Below are 18,913 nucleotides of genomic sequence, written 5' to 3'. Positions count from 1 at the left end.
GACAGCATGTTGCTTCCTCAGTGTTACTCGTCTCTCTGCGACTCACTTTGATCATGACGGTCTTGGCGGTTCCCTGCTCTCCGATCAGCAGCACAGCCTTCCTCTGCTTCACGATGGTCTGCATCAAGAAGTCTGTCCTCACGTTGTCCACGTTGGGAACCAGGATGGACGAGTAGTCTGGGATGTGGTCTTTAGGGTAGACATATTCTGGGACCTGCACCCACGTTTAATTTTCTGGTTAAGATCTCAAACTTTCCCAAAATAACAAATATGTCAGGCTGAATTTCAGGGCATTCGTGTTAAAAACTGATGCAAAGACAACCAGAGCGTTCTATCTGATGTGATGTTGCAGGATCTTAGAGTTAAATGTTTGACTCAGTATATAGATGTGGTTTTTAATGAGGCACTGCAGAGGAAAGATATAGAATATGTGGAAAAACTCTTTACAGACAGTTACGTGTCCACAGACCTTGTTGGACCAGTGCTCCCACTGTCCCTGCTCGTTGACGGTGAACTCAAAGATGGTCTGGTCGTCCTGAGTGTGCGGCAGGTCCAGAGACGAGCTGAGGTGCTTCAAACAGAAACACGATGACAAACAGGACTTGTTAGAGCCCCCTAGAGGACACGTCACACATTACACCGAAGAGGCGCAAAGACATATTAAATGACTGACATTCTCTAATGCAGCGAAAAACTGACTGTTCATCTGTCACACATCTAGAAAAATATATTCATGAGTGCAGCAGTGGAACAAGTATTCAGATCATTTACTAAAGTAGCATTAGCACACTATCAAAATACTCCATTACAAGTCAAACTTATGATAATATATCTTTATAAGATGATCATATGTGTTTTTTATGTACAATCTTGATCTCAAAAGTAACTAGTGACTATAGCTGTCAGATAAATGTAGTGGAGTAGAAGTATAAAGAATTTATGGAAATCTGAACTGTAGCTGCGGAGATATTTCAACCTTAACATGACTGAACAAAGACAAGAGCGCCACCTACAGAAAGTCAGAGTGCGTCAACAGACAATCCAAAGGAATCACACACACACCTTTATGAAGGCCTCCATCTTGGCTCTGTCGTCCAGCTCCAGCACCGCTCCGAGAGACCACATCACCGCAAACACAAACAGCCGACCCACGTCACCATGGCAACCCTGTTTCTCCTCCGCTGCCGGGAGCAAACCCTGAACACACGAGAACAACAATAAGTAGCGGAGAATTAAAGAGGAAGAACTTATTAGCTGAGATGGTTTTTTTATCTTGAACTTTCTGTCATAAAAAACCAAATGTCATGTTTTCTTCGTCTGGAGGCCAAAACCAGAACACTTCAGTGACCACATGTCAGCGTCTTATCGCCCAACAACAACATGCTCTGTGCTTATGGGTTCTTCTCTGACCTCGCCACTGAACTCAGAGCAACGACGACAACAAGGGAAAGCTGCACTCTACCATAGTGTTTACTGTATGTTACTGCTGCGTCGTACCTGCAGCAGGTCAATAGTCTGTCTGATGTACATACACTCCAACACCTGTATCTTAGGAGACACAGCAGTGGAGACGAAGTCCAACAAGTCCTGCAGGAGGAACAGAAAAATACATAAGAACTTTTTCTTTTCTTTTCTTCTAGCCCGAGTCTCGTGTCCTTGAGTGCACCGACGGAGAGAATATATACACACTCCCTGCTCAGCCATGATTTGCCTCACAATACTAACACAAAGACATGAAAGCTAAAACGATATGAAACGTGGACGTATCATCTCTCTGCAGTGAGTTTCAAGTCTCTGAAAAGTCGTCCTCACCTGGTAGCAGCAGTTGAAGCAGCGCCCGAGGGCGTCGGCCTGCTGTGCCGGCAGCTTCTGCAGCCAGGCCTGCAGGATGGGGCCCCAGCCGAGCACCGAGGAGCTCATGAACACCATCCCGTTCCTGGACACCGTGGCTGGGGAGGCATTGTCGATGTTGTGGGGCTCAAAGACAACCTGGAGGCAGGACACAAAGGACGCGGCTTCACTTTAGATCCTCTACATGTTTCAGTTTGTAAATCTCCTCTGGCTCCGGATCACAGTGTTCTTTGATTACGTTAAACCGACTGAAGTCCTCACAACGCTGGACTCTGATTGGCTGACAGCAGCTGCTCACTGAAACATCAAACATGACAGACAGGCGTTGTCACCTTGCAGCAGGGGGCCATGGGGATTCGGTCTCCGTTCGCCAGCGTCAGAGTCTTGTTGTCGTCCAGAACTGAGTTCAGGTTCTCGATCCAGATGGCATCAACCGGACCGTCCAGCACGATCCAGATGTATTCCCCCTGACACACACACACACGGTCCTGATTTTAGCATGCCTCTGTACATACATGTCATGCTGTAGCATTCTTTTTTACCTTCTATGTATTTATGCTTGTAACTACAGTTTGAAATATGCCATAAAACAAGTTTAGTTACTGATGCTCAGGTTAGAATTTTACACTTTCATCTCTGCTCAGGAAATGTATTTATCAAAACCAGAGACAACAAAGTGCTTTAAATCAGGTCATAAACACACGTTACACAAACCAACCAACATATACACACAAATACACACATAAAAGCCTTTAGATAAAAGTGAGTTTCAAAATCTATTTAAAAGAAGATAAAGACTTTGCAAGTCTGAGTTTGTCAGGCAGGTCGTTCCACAGTTGAGCTGCCCCCTTTAGTCTTGCACCTTCACATGGAGCTCAGACTGGTGAGGGCCAGTAACTCAGCGATATAGCCTGGGGGCCACGAATGCCTTAAAAGTAGGCTAATGGGTAAAATGTTAAACTGTAATGAACTGGGAACCAGTGTGAACACATTAAGGGGAGTCTCACTTCTTGCCGTATTCTGGAGTCTGAATTGTTTTCTGATTTCTGCCTGTTTGATGAGACCATTCAAGTAATCTGAGCACGAGGACATTAAAGTGTGTACGATGGTTTCAGTGTCTCTGAAACTCAGAAAGTTCACTAAGATGATAAAAACAAGATTGAATCATATTAATATGTTAATATTCCAGCTGACAAGATATCTATGTTTGATGTAATTTGACACTGAAAATCTGCAAAGACAAGGAGTTTAACTCCTTAACTTGAGTATATGACACTCGAATGCCTGTCTGTTCGCAGTTCTTCCAGTGTTCAGAATGCGTTTTATGTTTTATGAGTGGTTGACCCCTTTGGTTTGTGCTGAAATATCCATCCACCTTCTTGGCCTTGAGCGTCTTCCTCCACAGTGTGGAGAAGACGCCGTCGGTCCAGTCGTTGGTGGTGACGTCCAGCGTGCCGAACATCTGCGAGGCCGTGATCGCTTTGGGGTTCATCCTCATCTCCCGGTGGGGGGAGCCGCACTCTGACATGGCCTTCATCAGCGTGTGGATGCAGGCCGTCTTCCCGGCTCCGCTGGGACCCAACGCCATCATACCTGCACGAGCACAGGACAGCTGCACTCATTTCCAAACTGAGGACGTTTAGTGATGCTGGACATGTCTTCGGTATGTTTTACAGTTTACAGTTAAAAACGTAAACATGGTGCGTATTCTTTGGGGCCCATTCCAGTAAAAAAAGAAACTGTATCCCTGGAGAGAACGCTAAAACAGCTTTTACGCGTTCACGTAGGGAAATAAAACTGTATAGCTTTATTTTACTGGTCTTTAATTTCATGATTCCCAGGAAGCTTTGAAAGAACAATTTAATCAGGCACATTTTTTAGTGTTTTGAGTTTTTAAACAACTGTTAGTTTTTAGAGGAATTTCCTTTAAAAACTATTTAATACTAAATCCAATCCAACCATTAACTTTAAACCAAACAAGGATAATTCCAAACATGAATTTGTGTGAATCCTGACGTCTAGTGGTGTAAAGCAGGTACTGAAAGCCACCTTGTTGTGCTGGTCTTGTGTAGAAATAAGTAACAACAAGAAAAACATAATTAGCGGAATGGAAAGTACCCACTATACAGGCTCAATGTGGAATGCATATACCTGCTTTCCAGAAGATGGACCCTTTAGATTTTAATAATGATTTAATCAGGACTTCTGGAAACTGTTGAGTAACAAGCAGAGCGCCATGTAGTCCCATTAAATTAAAAAAATGCAGATATCTCTACGGCCGATATCTCCAAAACTCAGCAACTCCAACCAAAACAACCGAGATGGATAAACAGCTGCATTCTTAGCACCACTACTGTTAAGGCTCTAAGAATAGATAAATCATCAGGATGGTGTTTGTTCTGTCTGTAATTATCTGTACCATGTCGGACTCTCTGCGTCTCGTAGAGCTGAACCAGTTTGAGGATCCAGGGCGGATGAGGGATCAGACCGGCCTGCTGAGCCTGACTGAAGATGGACGACTCCAAGTCTGGATACCCTGCTTTGTCCAGAACTACAGAGGAAGGGGAGGATTAAAAAAAAAAGTCTTTAAAACATATTTAGAAAGATTAATCATATGAAACTAAGACACAAAAAAGGCCTGCCAGGTACTTGTCAATGGCCATGATACAATTAAGCTTGTGACTTCAACATGAATACACACAAAATGACTGCTACAGAATAAAGCCGTCACTTCTTGGTTAAACTTGGCTGCCTGATGCCTTGCCACTCTGATTAGAAACTCTACACATAGTTCGCATCAACAGAAGGATGTTCTGGATGACATGCGATGACTGTTAGTGTGCTGCAGTGTGTTATGTAGCGAGAGATAGAAACCTACCAATACCAGGGAACAGATCATTGATCAGACTCATAAACAGAGGCTCATCCTCATCAACCTACAGAGATGCAGAGAGAATCCATGTTAGGAAAATGTCACAGTATAATTACCTCGGCCAAAATACTCTCATAAGATGGACATTTTCAAGCACTATTGAAACATACTGGAGTCAAAATACAGTTATATTAGCAGCATAACTGTTTCTCCTCCTTTTACCCAGTAAATGTGTATTTCCCAGCATGCTTCTGTGACCAGGTAATAATGTGTCTGTTAGGGAGGGCTCCCCCTTGTGGTCATTGCCGGTGTATTGTGGTAATGACAGTAATAAAACCTTTAACAATACTAAAGCCATGTTTATGTTTTACAGTTATACAGTATATAGTTGTATATATTGTCCCATCTCTCCACAGTGTAGGCTACTAACAGACAAACACACCAGTTTGGAGAGGTTCATGTCTCTCAGGACCCTCATCACCACGGTCTTCTCTGGTTCCGACGGGTTGGATCTCTTCACAGCTCCCAGCGTCCTCAAAACCGACAAAATGTTCCTCAGACCAAAATCATAATGGACCTAGTGTAAAAAAATAACTAATATCATGAAGGCAAATATATAAGAAATACTTTCTGCCAAATAAGCAGACACAAAAAATATGATGACGATTGAGATTATGTATGTCTGTAGCATTTTGAAAAAAAATGGAAAAATCACAGAGACAAGGAAAAGGTTTTAGCTGTGTGGTGACTAAAATATAAAATGTCATAATGGACATGAGTAGGTGTTTCTGAAGATGACAAAAATTTGAAAGGAAATTGTATGATGGTCGTAGTATCAGCAGTGACATTATTGTAAGTCTTCCGACCTGTTTGGAGAGCTGCTCCTCACACAGTTTGTAGAGGGTGTAGAACTTCCTGCTGAGGACCTGGTTGTCACGAAAACCTGCACTGGCCAGTTTGACCCTCATGATGATGGCTCGGTCCGGGACCATCATGGCTACTGTGCGAAACTGAATCTTCAGGTTCTCGGGCAGCTCCTGACGACCGGCGTAACCGGGGTTCTGGAGAACCAAGAAGTTTCAGGTAAAGTCTGGAACTTTGCGGTTGGTTCCCAAGTAGTTCAGTCCTAGATCTCCGACTGTTTCTCAGGTGGTTCAGTTCTCGAACTCTGGTTCTAAGGTGGTTCAGTTCTCGAACTCTGGTTCTAAGGTGGTTCAGTTCTCGAACTCTGGTTCTAAGGTAGTTCAGTTCTCAAACTCTGGTTCTAAGGTAGTTCAGTTCTAGAACTCTGGCTCTGCAGTAGTTCAGTTCTCGAACTCTGGTTCTAAGGTAGTTCAGTTCTAGAACTCTGGCTCTGCAGTAGTTCAGTTCTAGAACTCTGACTGGTTATAATATAGATGAGTTCTAGAACTCAGGTTCTAGGGTAGTTTAGTTTGAGAACTGACTGGTTCTGATGTAGCTCTACAACTGCAGATTCTTCTGTGGTGGTAAAGGTTCTAGAACCTTTTACTGAGTTAAACAGATCTCTGATTAGAACTTTGGGGGTGGTATTATAGAATTCTACTATTAGTTCCATGGTGTTTAATATCTAGAATCCACTGGTGAACAGTACTGCAAGTTTTAGTTTTTTAACCCTTAAGCCTGGTTTATGCTCGACGTAGCATCCCCGACGCGAGGGTCTGCGGGCCAAAAATGACGTCATTGCGCCTTTCACATAGAACTGCAAGTACTTGGTCGTGCACCTCTGAATTTTTGTAACTAGGCGCCACAGGCACGCAGTGCGCTTTCATTTCCACATGGATGCCAATGTTGGATAATAACATTCATCCGGTAACACTCGTTGACTTCTTGCTTATTCACATGATATTTTGTTTGTACGCCCCCTGGTGTGTCGGAGAATACTGCAACGGATAGCGCGTTTCACATAAACACTTATGTGCATGCTCGCAGCGCTGCGGAGGCCTGCGTCACGGTGTCTCGTGCGAGTATAAACAAAGCTTTACTATTTCTAGAAGCTTTTAGCCAGATCTATGGCAATATAAATCTGGAATACTTTGGTCAGTTCTAAGATGGTTGAGCTCTAGAAACTTTTGTACTTCTGGAATTCTCTTGTCAGCATTGCTTATTTTCAGTTCAGGAGTCCTGTGGGAATTTCAACAGCTAATTCTGTGGCAATTCAACTCAAGAAGGTTATTTTCATGAATTCTGGTTTGATCGCTCTGCAGTCAAGACAGACAAAATCCATATTATAAGATATTTCTGAAGCTCAGAAATGTCAGTCCCCATATTGTCAGTACCTGAGAATCTGAATTCCATCATTAACCGTTTCTGTAATTTTTCTGTGAATGAATGGCAGCAATAATGCCAGCCTAAAACCCTCATGCAGGATGCGTAATTAGGCCAGAGCTCAGTTACCATGGTGAGGAAGATGCCGAACTCAGGGTCCATGTCAACCACGTCTCCATCAGTGAAGACAAACTGTTTCTTCTTGTTCTTCTTACACTGCAGGACGATGTAGATCTGCTGGGCGGCGACAGACAGGACCGGCAGCTCGATGCGGTTAAACTCATCAAAGCAACCCCAGGCTCCGGACTGGGCCAGACCTGCAGAGACGCACAACAACAAACTGATGGCCTTGGATCAGACAGCAGGGAACGCTCACTCTGTTTCCAGCAGGAAAGAGAGCAGAACAGTTGCCATCATCAAATATGGGCCATATGAACATCTCTGGACATCCAAATTTGCCCCCATAGCACCATTATCATAAATGTAATGAGAAGGTCAGGATTTTGTCCTTGACACTTTTCTTGGTGCAAGAAGATCTTCAGGGAGTTCTGCCCGCTTAAATGCCTAAGATGTGGACCAACCTAAACTGAACAGGAGTCCAAATTTTCTAATGTATCTTTGTTCCAGTTTGTGTTTGTTTTTAATCACCACAGGTCTTGGTTATGATATAAAAAACATGTCAGAAAGACAAGCTGAATTGTTAGGCGGTCAATCAACTTTCTGTCCCGTTTCTTCAGAGTTGGTTTGGGCTCGAGTCCAAGTGACCTCTGGTCCACTCAGGTTCTGAACAGTTTTGAGGTGAATCCATCAACAGTTACTAAATACAGAAGGTAACAAGCAGGAGGCTTTCAGTTAACACCCTTACACTACGGCACTAGAGTAACGACACACACATTCACACACCTTTGTAGATTCGTCCAAGTCCTCTGTAGTCCATCTGGTCCGAACAGTTGAAAACCACCACATACTTCCCCAGACAGCGACCCATGTCTTTAGTGGTCTCTGTCTTTCCTGGAAACACACACACACACACACACTGAATTAGAGCAACATGCAACAACGCCAATATAAGAATATTTCACTTGAGTTGTCACTTGAGACAAATACTGTGTTACCTGTTCCTGCCGGACCGGCTGGAGCTCCACCCATACTCATCCCCAGAGCCTGGGACAAAGTTATGTAACACCTGGACAGATGTTCAAAAGAGTATTAATTGGCTGTGAATCATTGTATCACGCAGCAGTGAGAGTTTGGTGTGTGTGTCAGGTGTCAGTGTACCTGTCTGTCAGCGGGGTGATGACCAGTCTGTCTGTACAGCCCAGGTATTCGTTGCAGTAGCTGAATTCCACGTCTGTGATTTGGATGACACATCTGTCTGTCTCCTCCAAGAAGTAAAACCGCGACTGTTTTTGCCACTCAAAGTCCGAAGCAGATCGCACGTTCAGACGCACCTGATGGCGATAATAAAACATAATAGAAAATACTACTTTGATCAACATAAAACCATATTTTTATCTGTCCCTTTGTCCACCCACCAGCTCGTCGAAGATGTCTCTCTGGTGGACGTGGATGGTGATGAGCGTCTCGTACTTGGTCCTCTCATTTCTGCTCAGCTCCATGGTCGTCATATCAATCAGCTCGTTGAGGAGGTCCAGGAACTTCTGATTGGTCGTCTGCATGATCTGTAAGCCAATCAGATAGGGGACAGTGAGGGGAGAGGAGCTGCATTATATTGAAAGACATGTTTCCACTCTGCTCCTCTTTCAAAATAAAAGCACCTTCTTGTCAGACTTGCTGAGGACGAGCGCATCTTCTGCATCTTTGGTCCAGATCATCTGGATTCCCAGCAGGCCAACCTGAGCTGGAAACGCAGACTGGAACTCCAGTAACTTCAGGCCCGGGTCGCTGATGGCCAGGTAGGCCTGTCGAATGATAGTATGGAGGGTCTGCCTCACCCCTGCTAGCAACTGTCCTAGCCACATCTCCACGTTCCCCTGGAAGAGACAAGTCTCCTTCATGAGTCAAATATATAATCCATACTCATGATACATGTTGAAAAAAATAACAAAGCAGTGTGACTAAACAGTTTTTATAAGCAGGTATCTGGCATAACATCCTAAATAAAGTTGTAGGAAACAGCAGTCTGTTATCCTGCACTGCAAACCAGCCAAACGTTCTGCATGAGTAGAGTACCACTAAATGTTGTTGATTGAGAAACAAAAAATATTATCAATGCTAAGCTACCTTTAGTCTTCACACAGCACACCTCTGCATTGCTGTCTGCCACAGTCTCGTTAATATGATCCTACCACTTGGCGTGTTGAATGTTAAAATCAGATTTAGGCTAAGGTTAGGGTAACGGGCGAGATAGCTAATGTAGTGGAAAATCCCCATAAGGACAGTGATACAAGTTTGTGTGTGTGTGTACCTGTGCCAGGATAGGCTGGCCCAGCTCCACAGTTTCTCCTTCTTGAGATTGAAAACTGACGATCTGGTCGTAGAGTTTCTCATTGAAAACAACTCTGTTAACGTTGTCAAACAGACTGAGCAGATGAGCCTGAGAGACAGAGAGACATGCTTTTTCCAAACAACAAACAAAGAAAAATAACTAACAATACAGAAAAGAAGGTAAAAAAGAGGAAAGCAGAGCGATAAGCAGCAGGAAGAGCAGGAAAAATAAAAACTGGAACAGAAACATGAAACAGTATGAGCGCATCACCTGTACACTTGTGTGTTACCTGTATAGTGTGCGAGTCAGAGGCTTGGCCCAGAATCTCTAGCAGGGAGGGGTCAGACACGAAGAAAAAACGAGGGAACACCAAGCGTTTCTTCTCCAGGTAACCAGACAGAGACTTCTGACAGAGCTCCAGCTGCTCCAGGAGGTGAGGGAGCAACTGGGGGAGGAGGAGGAGGAGAAAGAAGATCTGGTCTGAATCAAGAATGAATCCTGACAAACCGGGCACAGACACACAGTCTCACGTTTAACAACCATGGCAGAGTATTGTGAGTGTTGCTCAGAGGCACGCGGGCAGCACCTGGCTGAGCGTCTCGTCTCCCACGCAGCACTGCACCACGTTGGGAAGCTCATGCGCTCGCTGCATGATCCTCTGCCACGACTTGTCAATGTTCTGGAAACGTTTGGCCTCCTGGACGAGTTAAAGACAAACATATAACACGATGAACAAACTATAGACATTGTCCTCTTTCAACTGAGCAACCAAAGGCGCTACTGAGCAGCCAGGAAAGTGTCCACAGTTCTTTGTGGACACTAAAGTAAATGTTACCATGGTAACGTCATTTACAGCTACCAGTAACCAGTCCCAACGAGCCGTGTGGTGATGTCAGTGGTACAGACTGCTGTGATTCACAAAGTGGATTTTGTGCGTGTGGTTCAGTGTTTATCGTGACCTGAGGCAGCTGCTTGGCGATGTCTCCGCCCACGAACACCGCCTCCAGGTAGATCCAGAGGTTTTGAACCGACAACCACTTCTCAATGATCTCGGAGGTGTTGGAGAGCTTCTGGACCCACAGCTGGATGGACGGCTTGAATGGAGCATTGTACCTGCAGGAGGAAGGACCAGATTCATTCATTCATTCATTCGTTCACTCACCTTCCACACTGACATTTCCAACCTCTTTCCTTTCTTTCTTCTATCCATTTCTTTCTGACACGTTTCTTTTTCCTTCATTTCATTGTATTGCTGTAATTTCTAAGTGTCTGACTGTGTTTGCCTCAATCCTGAAATGTTTTAACCCTGATTCAACCACGTAAAGCACTTTGTAATTTTAATTTTGAAAAGTGCTGTATAAATAAAGTTTATTATATAATTATTACTATCTATAGTCCTTCCTTTGCTTCCTTGCCTCGGCCCTCGGCCCCCGGCCCTCGGCCCCTCACCTGTTGCTCAGCAGTGACGTCAGCACCATCAGACTGTCCTCCATCATGGAGATTTTCTCGGCCGTGTCGGCTCCTCTCAGCAGCAGTTCCCCTCTGGTCCTGAAGGTGGCGAAGCCGAGCGTCTGGCTGCTCCACTCGGCCACCACGTCCTTCAGCTTGGCGTCGATGTCCCGCTCCTTCACCGCGCTGATGCAAACATCCTGAGACACACAGGAAGCGGTCAGAATCAGCAGCTTCCCACTGGTTTCACTCTGAAAACTCATTTCAGGTTTACTGCAGGACTTCGAGTTTTCAAACTGACCTCTGACTTGTCCAGATTAGTCTGGACTTCTCAGGGTTTGCCAAATTTTCACGAGTATTCTTGACTTTTCAAGGTCATTCCTCACTTTGTGCAGTTGTTCTAATCTTATAAGTAATCTTAAGTAACACTGACCTTTCAGAATGATTAAAAAGGGTTAGATTACTCTTGACTCTACAGAATCATTCCAGACTTTTCCAGATTATTTCTGACTTTTCAAGGTTATTCCCAACTTCTGATGGTCATCTTGGACATTCTCGTCTTTTCAGGACAAATAACCAAAATAAAACAAATACCTTTATTAAAAACAAGTGAAATACAATCTGTTCAGGAGGAACAGGCCAGCTGATGTATGACATCAGTTGCTTTCCAGACCGACAACATCAGCATCTGTATGGAAACATCTGTTTTCAGCATCAGCACCTCAATGTCTTCTTTGTTTTTCAGCAGCGGAGCCTCCATGATGTTTCTGAGGGAGAAACTCTCCGATTCCACCTGGAAGCTGTGACCAGTCAACTCGCCGAGACGAGTCCAGTGTCTGGGCAGCATGGCCTGAAGGACACAGTAAGTTCATTAAATACGAGTGACTACCATCTACTGCCTTTTAGAGGATGTTTGTACAGAAAGTTTAGCGATAAAAACTAATCTGTAATGTGACGGTCAAGCAGACATTTCTGTCCCTAAAGTGTAATGAAGCCTCGATTTAAAACACGTACACACAAAAATGTATTAAGATTTTAACTATTACATGTCCCTGGCAGAGAAACACAGACAGACAGGCTCGTCCTACCTTGTTGGCCATCATGTAGAGCAGAGGGCAGGTCTCCGTGAAGTCATCGATGGTTTTCTTCAGATCTCTGAAGGCCTGCCACTCCTTCAACGCCTTCGGAAGCTTCCGGATCCTGAAAACACAAAAGAAGACCAAGTGAGAGACGGAGCAATAAATACACCGATGACCCAAACTTCATTTTTTAACGACATAACATAAAAACATAAAAACTACGTCTTTTAGTTTGCTGCCTGCATTATATCCATCTTAAATAACATGTTCAGTAATCAGAAACGTGCTGTACCTGTTCTGGAAGTCCTGCAGCTCGGCGTTGATCTTCTCGATGTTGAGGTCGGCCCACAGGATGTCGGAGTAGCCGGCGACGCTGTCGATGACGGAGTTGTACAAAGTGTAGAGTTTGCACAGCAGAGAGAGCTCCCTCTTTATCCTCTGCAGCTCCGGGTACTCTGCAGGGAAGAGAGGGCAGATCAGGAGGGAAGGAGAGAAGGAGGGAGGGAGGGAGGGAAGGAAGGAGGGAAGGAAGGAGGGAGGGAAGGAAGGAGGAGGGAAGGAGGGAAGGAGGAGGGAAGGAGGGAGGGAGGGAAGGAGAGAAGGAAGGAAGGAGGGAAGGAGAGAAGGAAGGAGGGAAGGAAGGAAGGAGGGAAGGAAGGAAGGAAGGAAGGAGGGAGGGAAGGAAGGAAGGAGAGAAGGAGAGAAGGAAGGAAGGAAGGAGGGAAGGAAGGAGAGAAGGAAGGAAGGAGAGAAGGAAGGAGAGAAGGAAGGAAGGAGACAAGGAAGGAGAGAAGGAAGGAAGGAGGGAAGGAAGGAGAGAAGGAAGGAAGGAGAGAAGGAAGGAGAGAAGGAAGGAAGGAGACAAGGAAGGAGAGAAGGAAGGAAGGAGGGAAGGAAGGAGAGAAGGAAGGAAGGAGGGAGGAAAGGAGGGAGGGAGGAGGGAGAGAAGGAGGGAAGGAGGGAGGGAAGGAAGGAGGGAAGGAGGGAGAGAAGGAGAGAGAGGAGGAGGGAGGAGAGGGAGGGAAGGAAGGAGGGAAGGAGGGAGAGAAGGAGGAGGGAGGAGGAAGGAGGGAGGGAAGGAGGAGGAGGGAAGGAGGGAGGGGAAGGAAGGAGGAGGAAGGAGAGAAGGAGGGAGAGAAGGAAGGAGGGAAGGAAGGAGAGAGAGGAAGGAAGGAGGAAGGAAGGAAGGAGGGAAGGAAGGAAGGAGGAGAGAAGGAGGAGAGACAAGGAAGGAAGGAGAGAAGGAGACAAGGAAGGAAGGAAGGAGAGAGAGAAGGAGAGAAGGAAGGAGGGAGAGAAGGAGAGAAGGAAGGAAGGAAGGAAGGAAGGAGAGAAGGAAGGAAGGAAGGAGAGAAGGAAGGAGGGAAGGAGACAAGGAAGGAGAGAAGGAAGGAGAGAAGGAAGGAGAGAAGGAAGGAGGGAAGGAAGGAGGGAAGGAGAGAAGGAAGGAAGGAAGGAGAGAGAGAGGAGAGAAGGAAGGAGGAGAGAGAGGGAGAGAAGGAAGGAGAGAAGGAAGGAGGGAAGGAAGGAGGGAAGGAAGGAGGGGAAGGAAGGAAGGAGAGAAGGAGGGAGGGAAGGAAGGAGGGAAGGAAGGAGGGAGAGAAGGAGAGAAGGAAGGAGACAAGGAAGGAGAGAAGGAAGGAGAGAAGGAAGGAGGGAAGGAGAGAAGGAAGGAAGGAAGGAGAGAGAGAAGGAGAGAAGGAAGGAGGGAGAGAAGGAGAGAAGGAAGGAGAGAAGGAAGGAGGGAAGGAAGGAGGGAAGGAAGGAGGGAAGGAAGGAAGGAGAGAAGGAGACAAGGAAGGAAGGAAGGAGAGAGAGAAGGAGAGAAGGAAGGAGGGAGAGAAGGAGAGAAGGAAGGAGAGAAAGAAGGAAGGAAGGAGGGAAGGAAGGAAGGAAGGAGAGAGAGAAGGAGAGAAGGAAGGAGAGAAGGAAGGAGGGAAGGAAGGAGGGAAGGAAGGAAGGAGAGAAGGAGACAAGGAAGGAAGGAAGGAGAGAGAGAAGGAGAGAAGGAAGGAGGGAGAGAAGGAGAGAAGGAAGGAGACAAGGAAGGAGGGAGAGAAGGAGAGAAGGAAGGAGACAAGGAAGGAGAGAAGGAAGGAGAGAAGGAAGGAGGGAAGGAGAGAAGGAAGGAAGGAAGGAGAGAGAGAAGGAGAGAAGGAAGGAGGGAGAGAAGGAGAGAGAAGAAGGAGAGGAGGAAGGAGGAGGAGGAAGGAAGGAAGGAGGGAGGGAAGGAAGGAAGGAGAGAGGAAGGAAGGAGAGAGAGAAGAGAGAGAGGAAGGAGGGAGAAGAGAGAAGAGAAGGAAGGAGAGAAAGAAGGAAGGAGAAGGAAGGAGAAGGAAGGAGAGGAAGGAGGAGAGGAAGGAGGAAGGAAGAAGGAAGGAGGAAGGAAGGAGAGGAGGAGGAGAGGAAGGAGAGAAGGAGAAGGAGGAAGGAAGGAAGGAGAGAAGGAAGGAGGAAGGAAGAAGGAGAGAGGAAGGAAGGAAGGAAGGAAGGAAGGAAGGAGGAAGAGAAGGAAGGAAGGAAGAAGGAGAGAAGGAAGGAAGGAAGGAGGAAGGAAGGAGGAAGGAAGGAGGAAGGAGGAAGGAGGAAGGAAGGAAGGAAGGAAAAGGAAGGAAGAAGGAGAGAGAGAAGGAAGAAGGAAGGAAGGAAGGAAGGAAGGAAGGAGAGGAAGGAAGGAGGGAGGAGAAGGAGAGAAGGAAGGAAGGAAGGAAGAAGGAAGGAAGGAGAAGGAGAGAAGGAAGGAAGGAAGGAGAGAAGAAGGAGAAGGAAGGAAGGAAGGAGAGAGAGGAGAGAGAAGGAAGGAAGGAGAGAGAGAAGGAGAAGGAAGGAAGGAGAGAAGGAAGGAAGGAAGAAGGAAGAGAGAAGAAGGAAGGAAGAGGAGGAAGGAAGGAGAGAAGAAGGAAGAGAGGAAGGAAGGAAGGAAGGAAGGAAGGAAGGAAGGAAGAGAGAAGGGAAGAAGGAAGGAAGAAGAGGAGGAAGGAAGGAAGGAGAGAAGAGAAGGAAGAGAGAGAGAGAAGAGGAGGGAAGGAAGGAGAGAAGGAAGAGAGGGAAGGAAGGAAGGGAGGAAGGAGAGGGAAGAAGGAGAAGGAAGAAGGAAGGAAGGAGGGAAGAGAGAAGAAGGAGAGAGAGGAAGGAAGAAAGGAGAGAGAAGGAGAGAAGGAAGGAGGGAGGAAGGAGAAGGAAGGAAGGAAGGGAAGGAAGAAGAGAGAGAAGGAAGAAGGAAGGAAGGAAGAAGAAGGAAGGAGAGAAGGAAGAGAGAGGAAGAAGGAAGGAAGGAGGGAAGGAGACAAGGAAGGAGAGAAGGAAGGAGGGAAGGAGAGAAGGAAGGAAGGAAGGAGAGAGAGAAGGAAGGAGGGAAGGAGAGAAGGAAGGAGGGAAGGAGAGAAGGAAGGAAGGAAGGAGAGAGAGAAGGAAGGAGGGAAGGAAGGAAGGAAGGAGAGAAGGAAGGAAAGGAAGGAGGGAAGGAGAGAGAAGGAAGGAAGGAGAGAAGGAAGGAAGGAGAGAAGGAAGGAAGGAGGAAGGAAGGAGGAAGGAAGGAAGGAAGGAGAGAAGGAAGGAAGGAGGGAAGGAAGGAAGGAAGGAGAGAAGGAAGGAAGGAAGGAGAGAAGGAAGGAAGGAGGGAAGGAAGGAGGGAAGGAAGGAGAGAAGGAAGGAGGAAGGAGAGAAGAAGGAAGGAAGGAAGGAGAGAGAGGAAGGAAGGAGAGAGAGAGAGGAGAGAAGAGAGAGAGGAGAGAAGGAAGGAAGGAGAGGAAGGAGGGAGGAAGGAAGGAGGGAAGGAAGGAAGGAGAGAAGGAGACAAGGAAGGAAGGAAGGAGAGAGAGAAGGAGAGAAGGAAGGAAGGAAGGAGAGAAGGAAGGAGAGAAAGAAGGAAGGAAGGAGAGAAGGAAGGAGGGAAGGAGAGAAGGAAGGAGAGAAGGAAGGAGGGAAGGAGACAAGGAAGGAGAGAAGGAAGGAGGGAGAGAAGGAGAGAAGGAAGGAAGGAGGGAAGGAAGGAAGGAAGGAGAGAAGGAAGGAAGGAAGGAGAGAAGGAGAGAAGGAAGGAAGGAAGGAAGGAAGGAGAGAAGGAAGGAAGGAAGGAGGGAAGGAGAGAAGGAAGGAAGCAGAGAAGGAAGGAAGGAGAGAAGGAAGGAGAGAAGGAGAGAAGGAAGGAAGGAAGGAGAGAAGGAGAGAAGGAAGGAAGGAAGGAGAGAAGGAGAGAAGGAAGGAAGGAGGGAAGGAAGGAAGGAAGGAAGGAGAGAAGGAAGGAAGGAGGGAAGGAAGGAGAGAAGGAGGGAGAGAAGGAAGGAAGCCAGTCGGTCAGTTTACCATTGACAGGCAGTCCGAACAGCTCCTCTCCTCCAGAGTAGGTGGTGTATTTCCTCCACAGCTGATCAAACTCCGCCTGAAAACTCTGCAGCCGCTCACTGGCTTCAGCTGGAGCCACGCCCTCCACCCCCGGGCCCCTGCAGACACACACAAGGTTGGATGTTTTGCGTGTTGTTGTGCACCGTCACAACAGTTTGCCCCCGGCGTGCGAGTGCACCTGTGGTTGTAGTCGGTGCAGAAGCTGTGGACGAGGCCCTGGAAGCTCTGCACTGCAGACAGCAGGTCTGCCTTCATGCTGGGCTGGATCTTCACCAGAGTGTTCTGGTTCTGCACCACCTGAAACCACAACACACTCACATCGGTACTTCTTCACCCCCCATTAGTTTTCACAAAGCGGCCGCTAGTCTTCCTGGGGCCACACAAAAACATTCAAACTATTTAAAATCACACAGTATAAATAGAACAAGGAAGAACAAAACCGTCCACATATAAAGATCAGAAAATAAAACTATATATAGCAACGAAAAGAAAAACAAGCAAAAAGGTTCCGGATATTCTGTACTTGTAAGGACGCTTACATCAGTAAAACTGCTAATCCTACTATTAATATTATTTCTACTACTTCCAGATTCCCTTTCACTCTCTAAAATGTTTCTGTCTAACGTTGGTTTATGATATAAGACCAGAACCGGTCTCCCTCCACCACCCTTTAGTAGTTAGTAGACTACCAGGAGCCTCCACCAGAGGGCGATGTTACAATACAGTCTGGTCTAAGTGAGGCTTGCACACAAACCAGCTGACTATCTCGCTGTCAGTTATCTCGCCGTGCGACGGACAGCGACCCAAGCAGCGGTTCTGAGCGTCCCAATCTCTCTGACAGGAAAAGAGGCTGTGCAGAGTTCACTGTTACTTAATGGTTGTGATGCTTCAGTGAACTATTCACACTCTAGGTGTTGACCTTTGACCCCTATGAAGTCAGAAAGGTCAGAGTCATGGTTTGAGGTTACTTTGAGTTTAGTCTTTGCTTTTTTCCTGCGCGATCCTAAATTCTACACTTATGTATAATCCATTATAAATCTTGACTGCAACTGTTTTTCTGAAACAGAATGTGCAATTCGTCCATATTTACAGCTGATCAGAGACTCCGAGGGAGAGAACTGGAAGGGTCGACACTACAGACAGTGATCAGGTTAACTCCCCGCGCTCCGCCTCACCAGGCCGTTGAGGTTCTTCCAGGCGTACGTCAGGCCGTCCACGCGCTCGGCGTTCCCGTCGCTGAAGAGCAGCTCGTGTTTGTTGAGCAGAGCGAAGGATTCCTCCACCGGACCGATGGTGGCGTCGATACGAACCTCCGCCTCCCGAACCTCAAACAGGAAACAGTGAGGAGGTGAATGAGTGAATGAGTGAGGAATGAATGAGAGAGAGAACAGGAAGAAAAACAGGAAGCATTACTAATAGTACACTAGCAGCAGTATTCGAGGTATTTAAATGATTAGAACCAGAATAAAAACAGAAATATCATTAACACAAATTTTAAAATGAAGAACGGAACAAACGATGGGTAAATGAATTATGACATTAATGAAATAAACTTAAATAATAAACAAAGTTCCTGACTGACGTTATGAGCTACTGGAACTAGTTTAAAGAAAGAAGGAGCAAATGAATGGATGAATAAAAAAGAGAATAAAAAATTAAACATCTGATAGAACGGATTAATATAATAATCAATAAGTTAATTCATTAGTGTAGATAACTGGTTCAGTCAGTCAGAAATGAATGAATATGAAGGATCGAGTGCGTTAATTCAGTGAATGAACGGATTAATTTGTAACCAGACAGCCAATCAGACGCCGACCTCTCTGAGCGCTGCCATGGCCCCTCGGACGTCCTCCAGGTCTGTGATTGGTCGCTGCAGGCGCTTCGTCAGCCCGTCCACGAATGAGAAGATGGCGTCCATGTCGGCGGACGCACGGCGGTTGAGCGCGGCGCCGAAGGCTCGTTTCCAGAGACGGCACTCCTGAGTGAGCGCCAGCTTCAGCTGGTCGGTGTCGAAGAGGACCGACCCCACCGCGCAAAACACCGGGAGCTCCGAAATCTGCACCTCCAGCTTCTGCAGGGACAGCAAGGCATCATGGGAAGAGACAACACAAGTTCTAATGGCAGTTTTGACGAACCTGTTCTGCTAATTCTCAAACTTCAGTGAAGTGAATTCATCACTTTATAACGTGTTTCGTCTCCCGATGTCTCCCGCTTCACTAAAGGCCTTTCTCAGTGTGTGTGCACCGGTGGCTTCACGCTTCTACCTCACACTCCTAAAAGTTGCAAATTAGACCAGGATTGACTTCCTGTACTGTTTGTGATGTCACAAATCATGCGCGTAGGCTCCACCCCTTAAAATCTCTCTCAAACATCCAGCTATAGGAACAAGAAGAAAAACAGGGGACTTTAACTATGAAACGCTGAAAGAGACTGTTTTAAGTTGTTGAGGCGAGTTTGTAAAAATGCGAAGAGCTCAACCACGGTGATGATCTGACCAAGCGTCTCTCCCGGGAGTTTCCATTTTCATTCTCTCTTCTTTCAAAACTCTTTACAGTCAGCACGACAGCTAATATCAACTAA

At 46.4% G+C, this 18,913-nt stretch overlaps 2 protein-coding genes across 7 annotated transcripts in view; one reads left to right on the top strand and one right to left on the bottom strand.

Moving 5' to 3' along the window:
• The window catches only part of LOC122866462 (protein NLRC3-like), an 876,731-nt gene that overhangs the window by 148,352 nt on the left and 709,466 nt on the right, over nucleotides 1-18,913 (top strand). The window lies entirely within an intron of this gene.
• The window catches only part of dnah5l (dynein, axonemal, heavy chain 5 like), a 61,944-nt gene that overhangs the window by 24,688 nt on the left and 18,343 nt on the right, over nucleotides 1-18,913 (bottom strand). For both annotated transcript variants that reach the window (XM_044176121.1, XM_044176122.1), the window contains exons 30-58: nucleotides 18,150-18,404; nucleotides 17,506-17,655; nucleotides 16,509-16,627; nucleotides 16,292-16,428; nucleotides 12,279-12,441; nucleotides 11,996-12,107; nucleotides 11,629-11,757; nucleotides 10,908-11,107; nucleotides 10,418-10,571; nucleotides 10,045-10,155; nucleotides 9,748-9,903; nucleotides 9,438-9,566; nucleotides 8,788-9,003; nucleotides 8,545-8,691; nucleotides 8,288-8,460; nucleotides 8,125-8,195; nucleotides 7,913-8,020; nucleotides 7,139-7,326; nucleotides 5,590-5,784; nucleotides 5,166-5,300; nucleotides 4,730-4,787; nucleotides 4,271-4,402; nucleotides 3,227-3,444; nucleotides 2,184-2,318; nucleotides 1,813-1,989; nucleotides 1,498-1,587; nucleotides 1,063-1,197; nucleotides 470-571; nucleotides 47-214 (exon numbers count right to left, since the gene is read on the bottom strand). In XM_044176121.1, the coding sequence (XP_044032056.1) occupies nucleotides 47-214; nucleotides 470-571; nucleotides 1,063-1,197; nucleotides 1,498-1,587; nucleotides 1,813-1,989; nucleotides 2,184-2,318; nucleotides 3,227-3,444; nucleotides 4,271-4,402; nucleotides 4,730-4,787; nucleotides 5,166-5,300; nucleotides 5,590-5,784; nucleotides 7,139-7,326; nucleotides 7,913-8,020; nucleotides 8,125-8,195; nucleotides 8,288-8,460; nucleotides 8,545-8,691; nucleotides 8,788-9,003; nucleotides 9,438-9,566; nucleotides 9,748-9,903; nucleotides 10,045-10,155; nucleotides 10,418-10,571; nucleotides 10,908-11,107; nucleotides 11,629-11,757; nucleotides 11,996-12,107; nucleotides 12,279-12,441; nucleotides 16,292-16,428; nucleotides 16,509-16,627; nucleotides 17,506-17,655; nucleotides 18,150-18,404 (4,263 nt within the window). The remainder of the gene's footprint in view (nucleotides 1-46; nucleotides 215-469; nucleotides 572-1,062; nucleotides 1,198-1,497; nucleotides 1,588-1,812; nucleotides 1,990-2,183; nucleotides 2,319-3,226; nucleotides 3,445-4,270; nucleotides 4,403-4,729; nucleotides 4,788-5,165; nucleotides 5,301-5,589; nucleotides 5,785-7,138; nucleotides 7,327-7,912; nucleotides 8,021-8,124; nucleotides 8,196-8,287; nucleotides 8,461-8,544; nucleotides 8,692-8,787; nucleotides 9,004-9,437; nucleotides 9,567-9,747; nucleotides 9,904-10,044; nucleotides 10,156-10,417; nucleotides 10,572-10,907; nucleotides 11,108-11,628; nucleotides 11,758-11,995; nucleotides 12,108-12,278; nucleotides 12,442-16,291; nucleotides 16,429-16,508; nucleotides 16,628-17,505; nucleotides 17,656-18,149; nucleotides 18,405-18,913) is intronic.

The sequence above is a fragment of the Siniperca chuatsi genome, linkage group LG19, assembly GCF_020085105.1.
Source record: "Siniperca chuatsi isolate FFG_IHB_CAS linkage group LG19, ASM2008510v1, whole genome shotgun sequence".
NCBI lineage: Eukaryota > Metazoa > Chordata > Actinopteri > Centrarchiformes > Sinipercidae > Siniperca > Siniperca chuatsi.
Note: the sequence above shows the minus strand (reverse complement) of the source record. Positions and strands in the feature narration are given on the sequence as shown.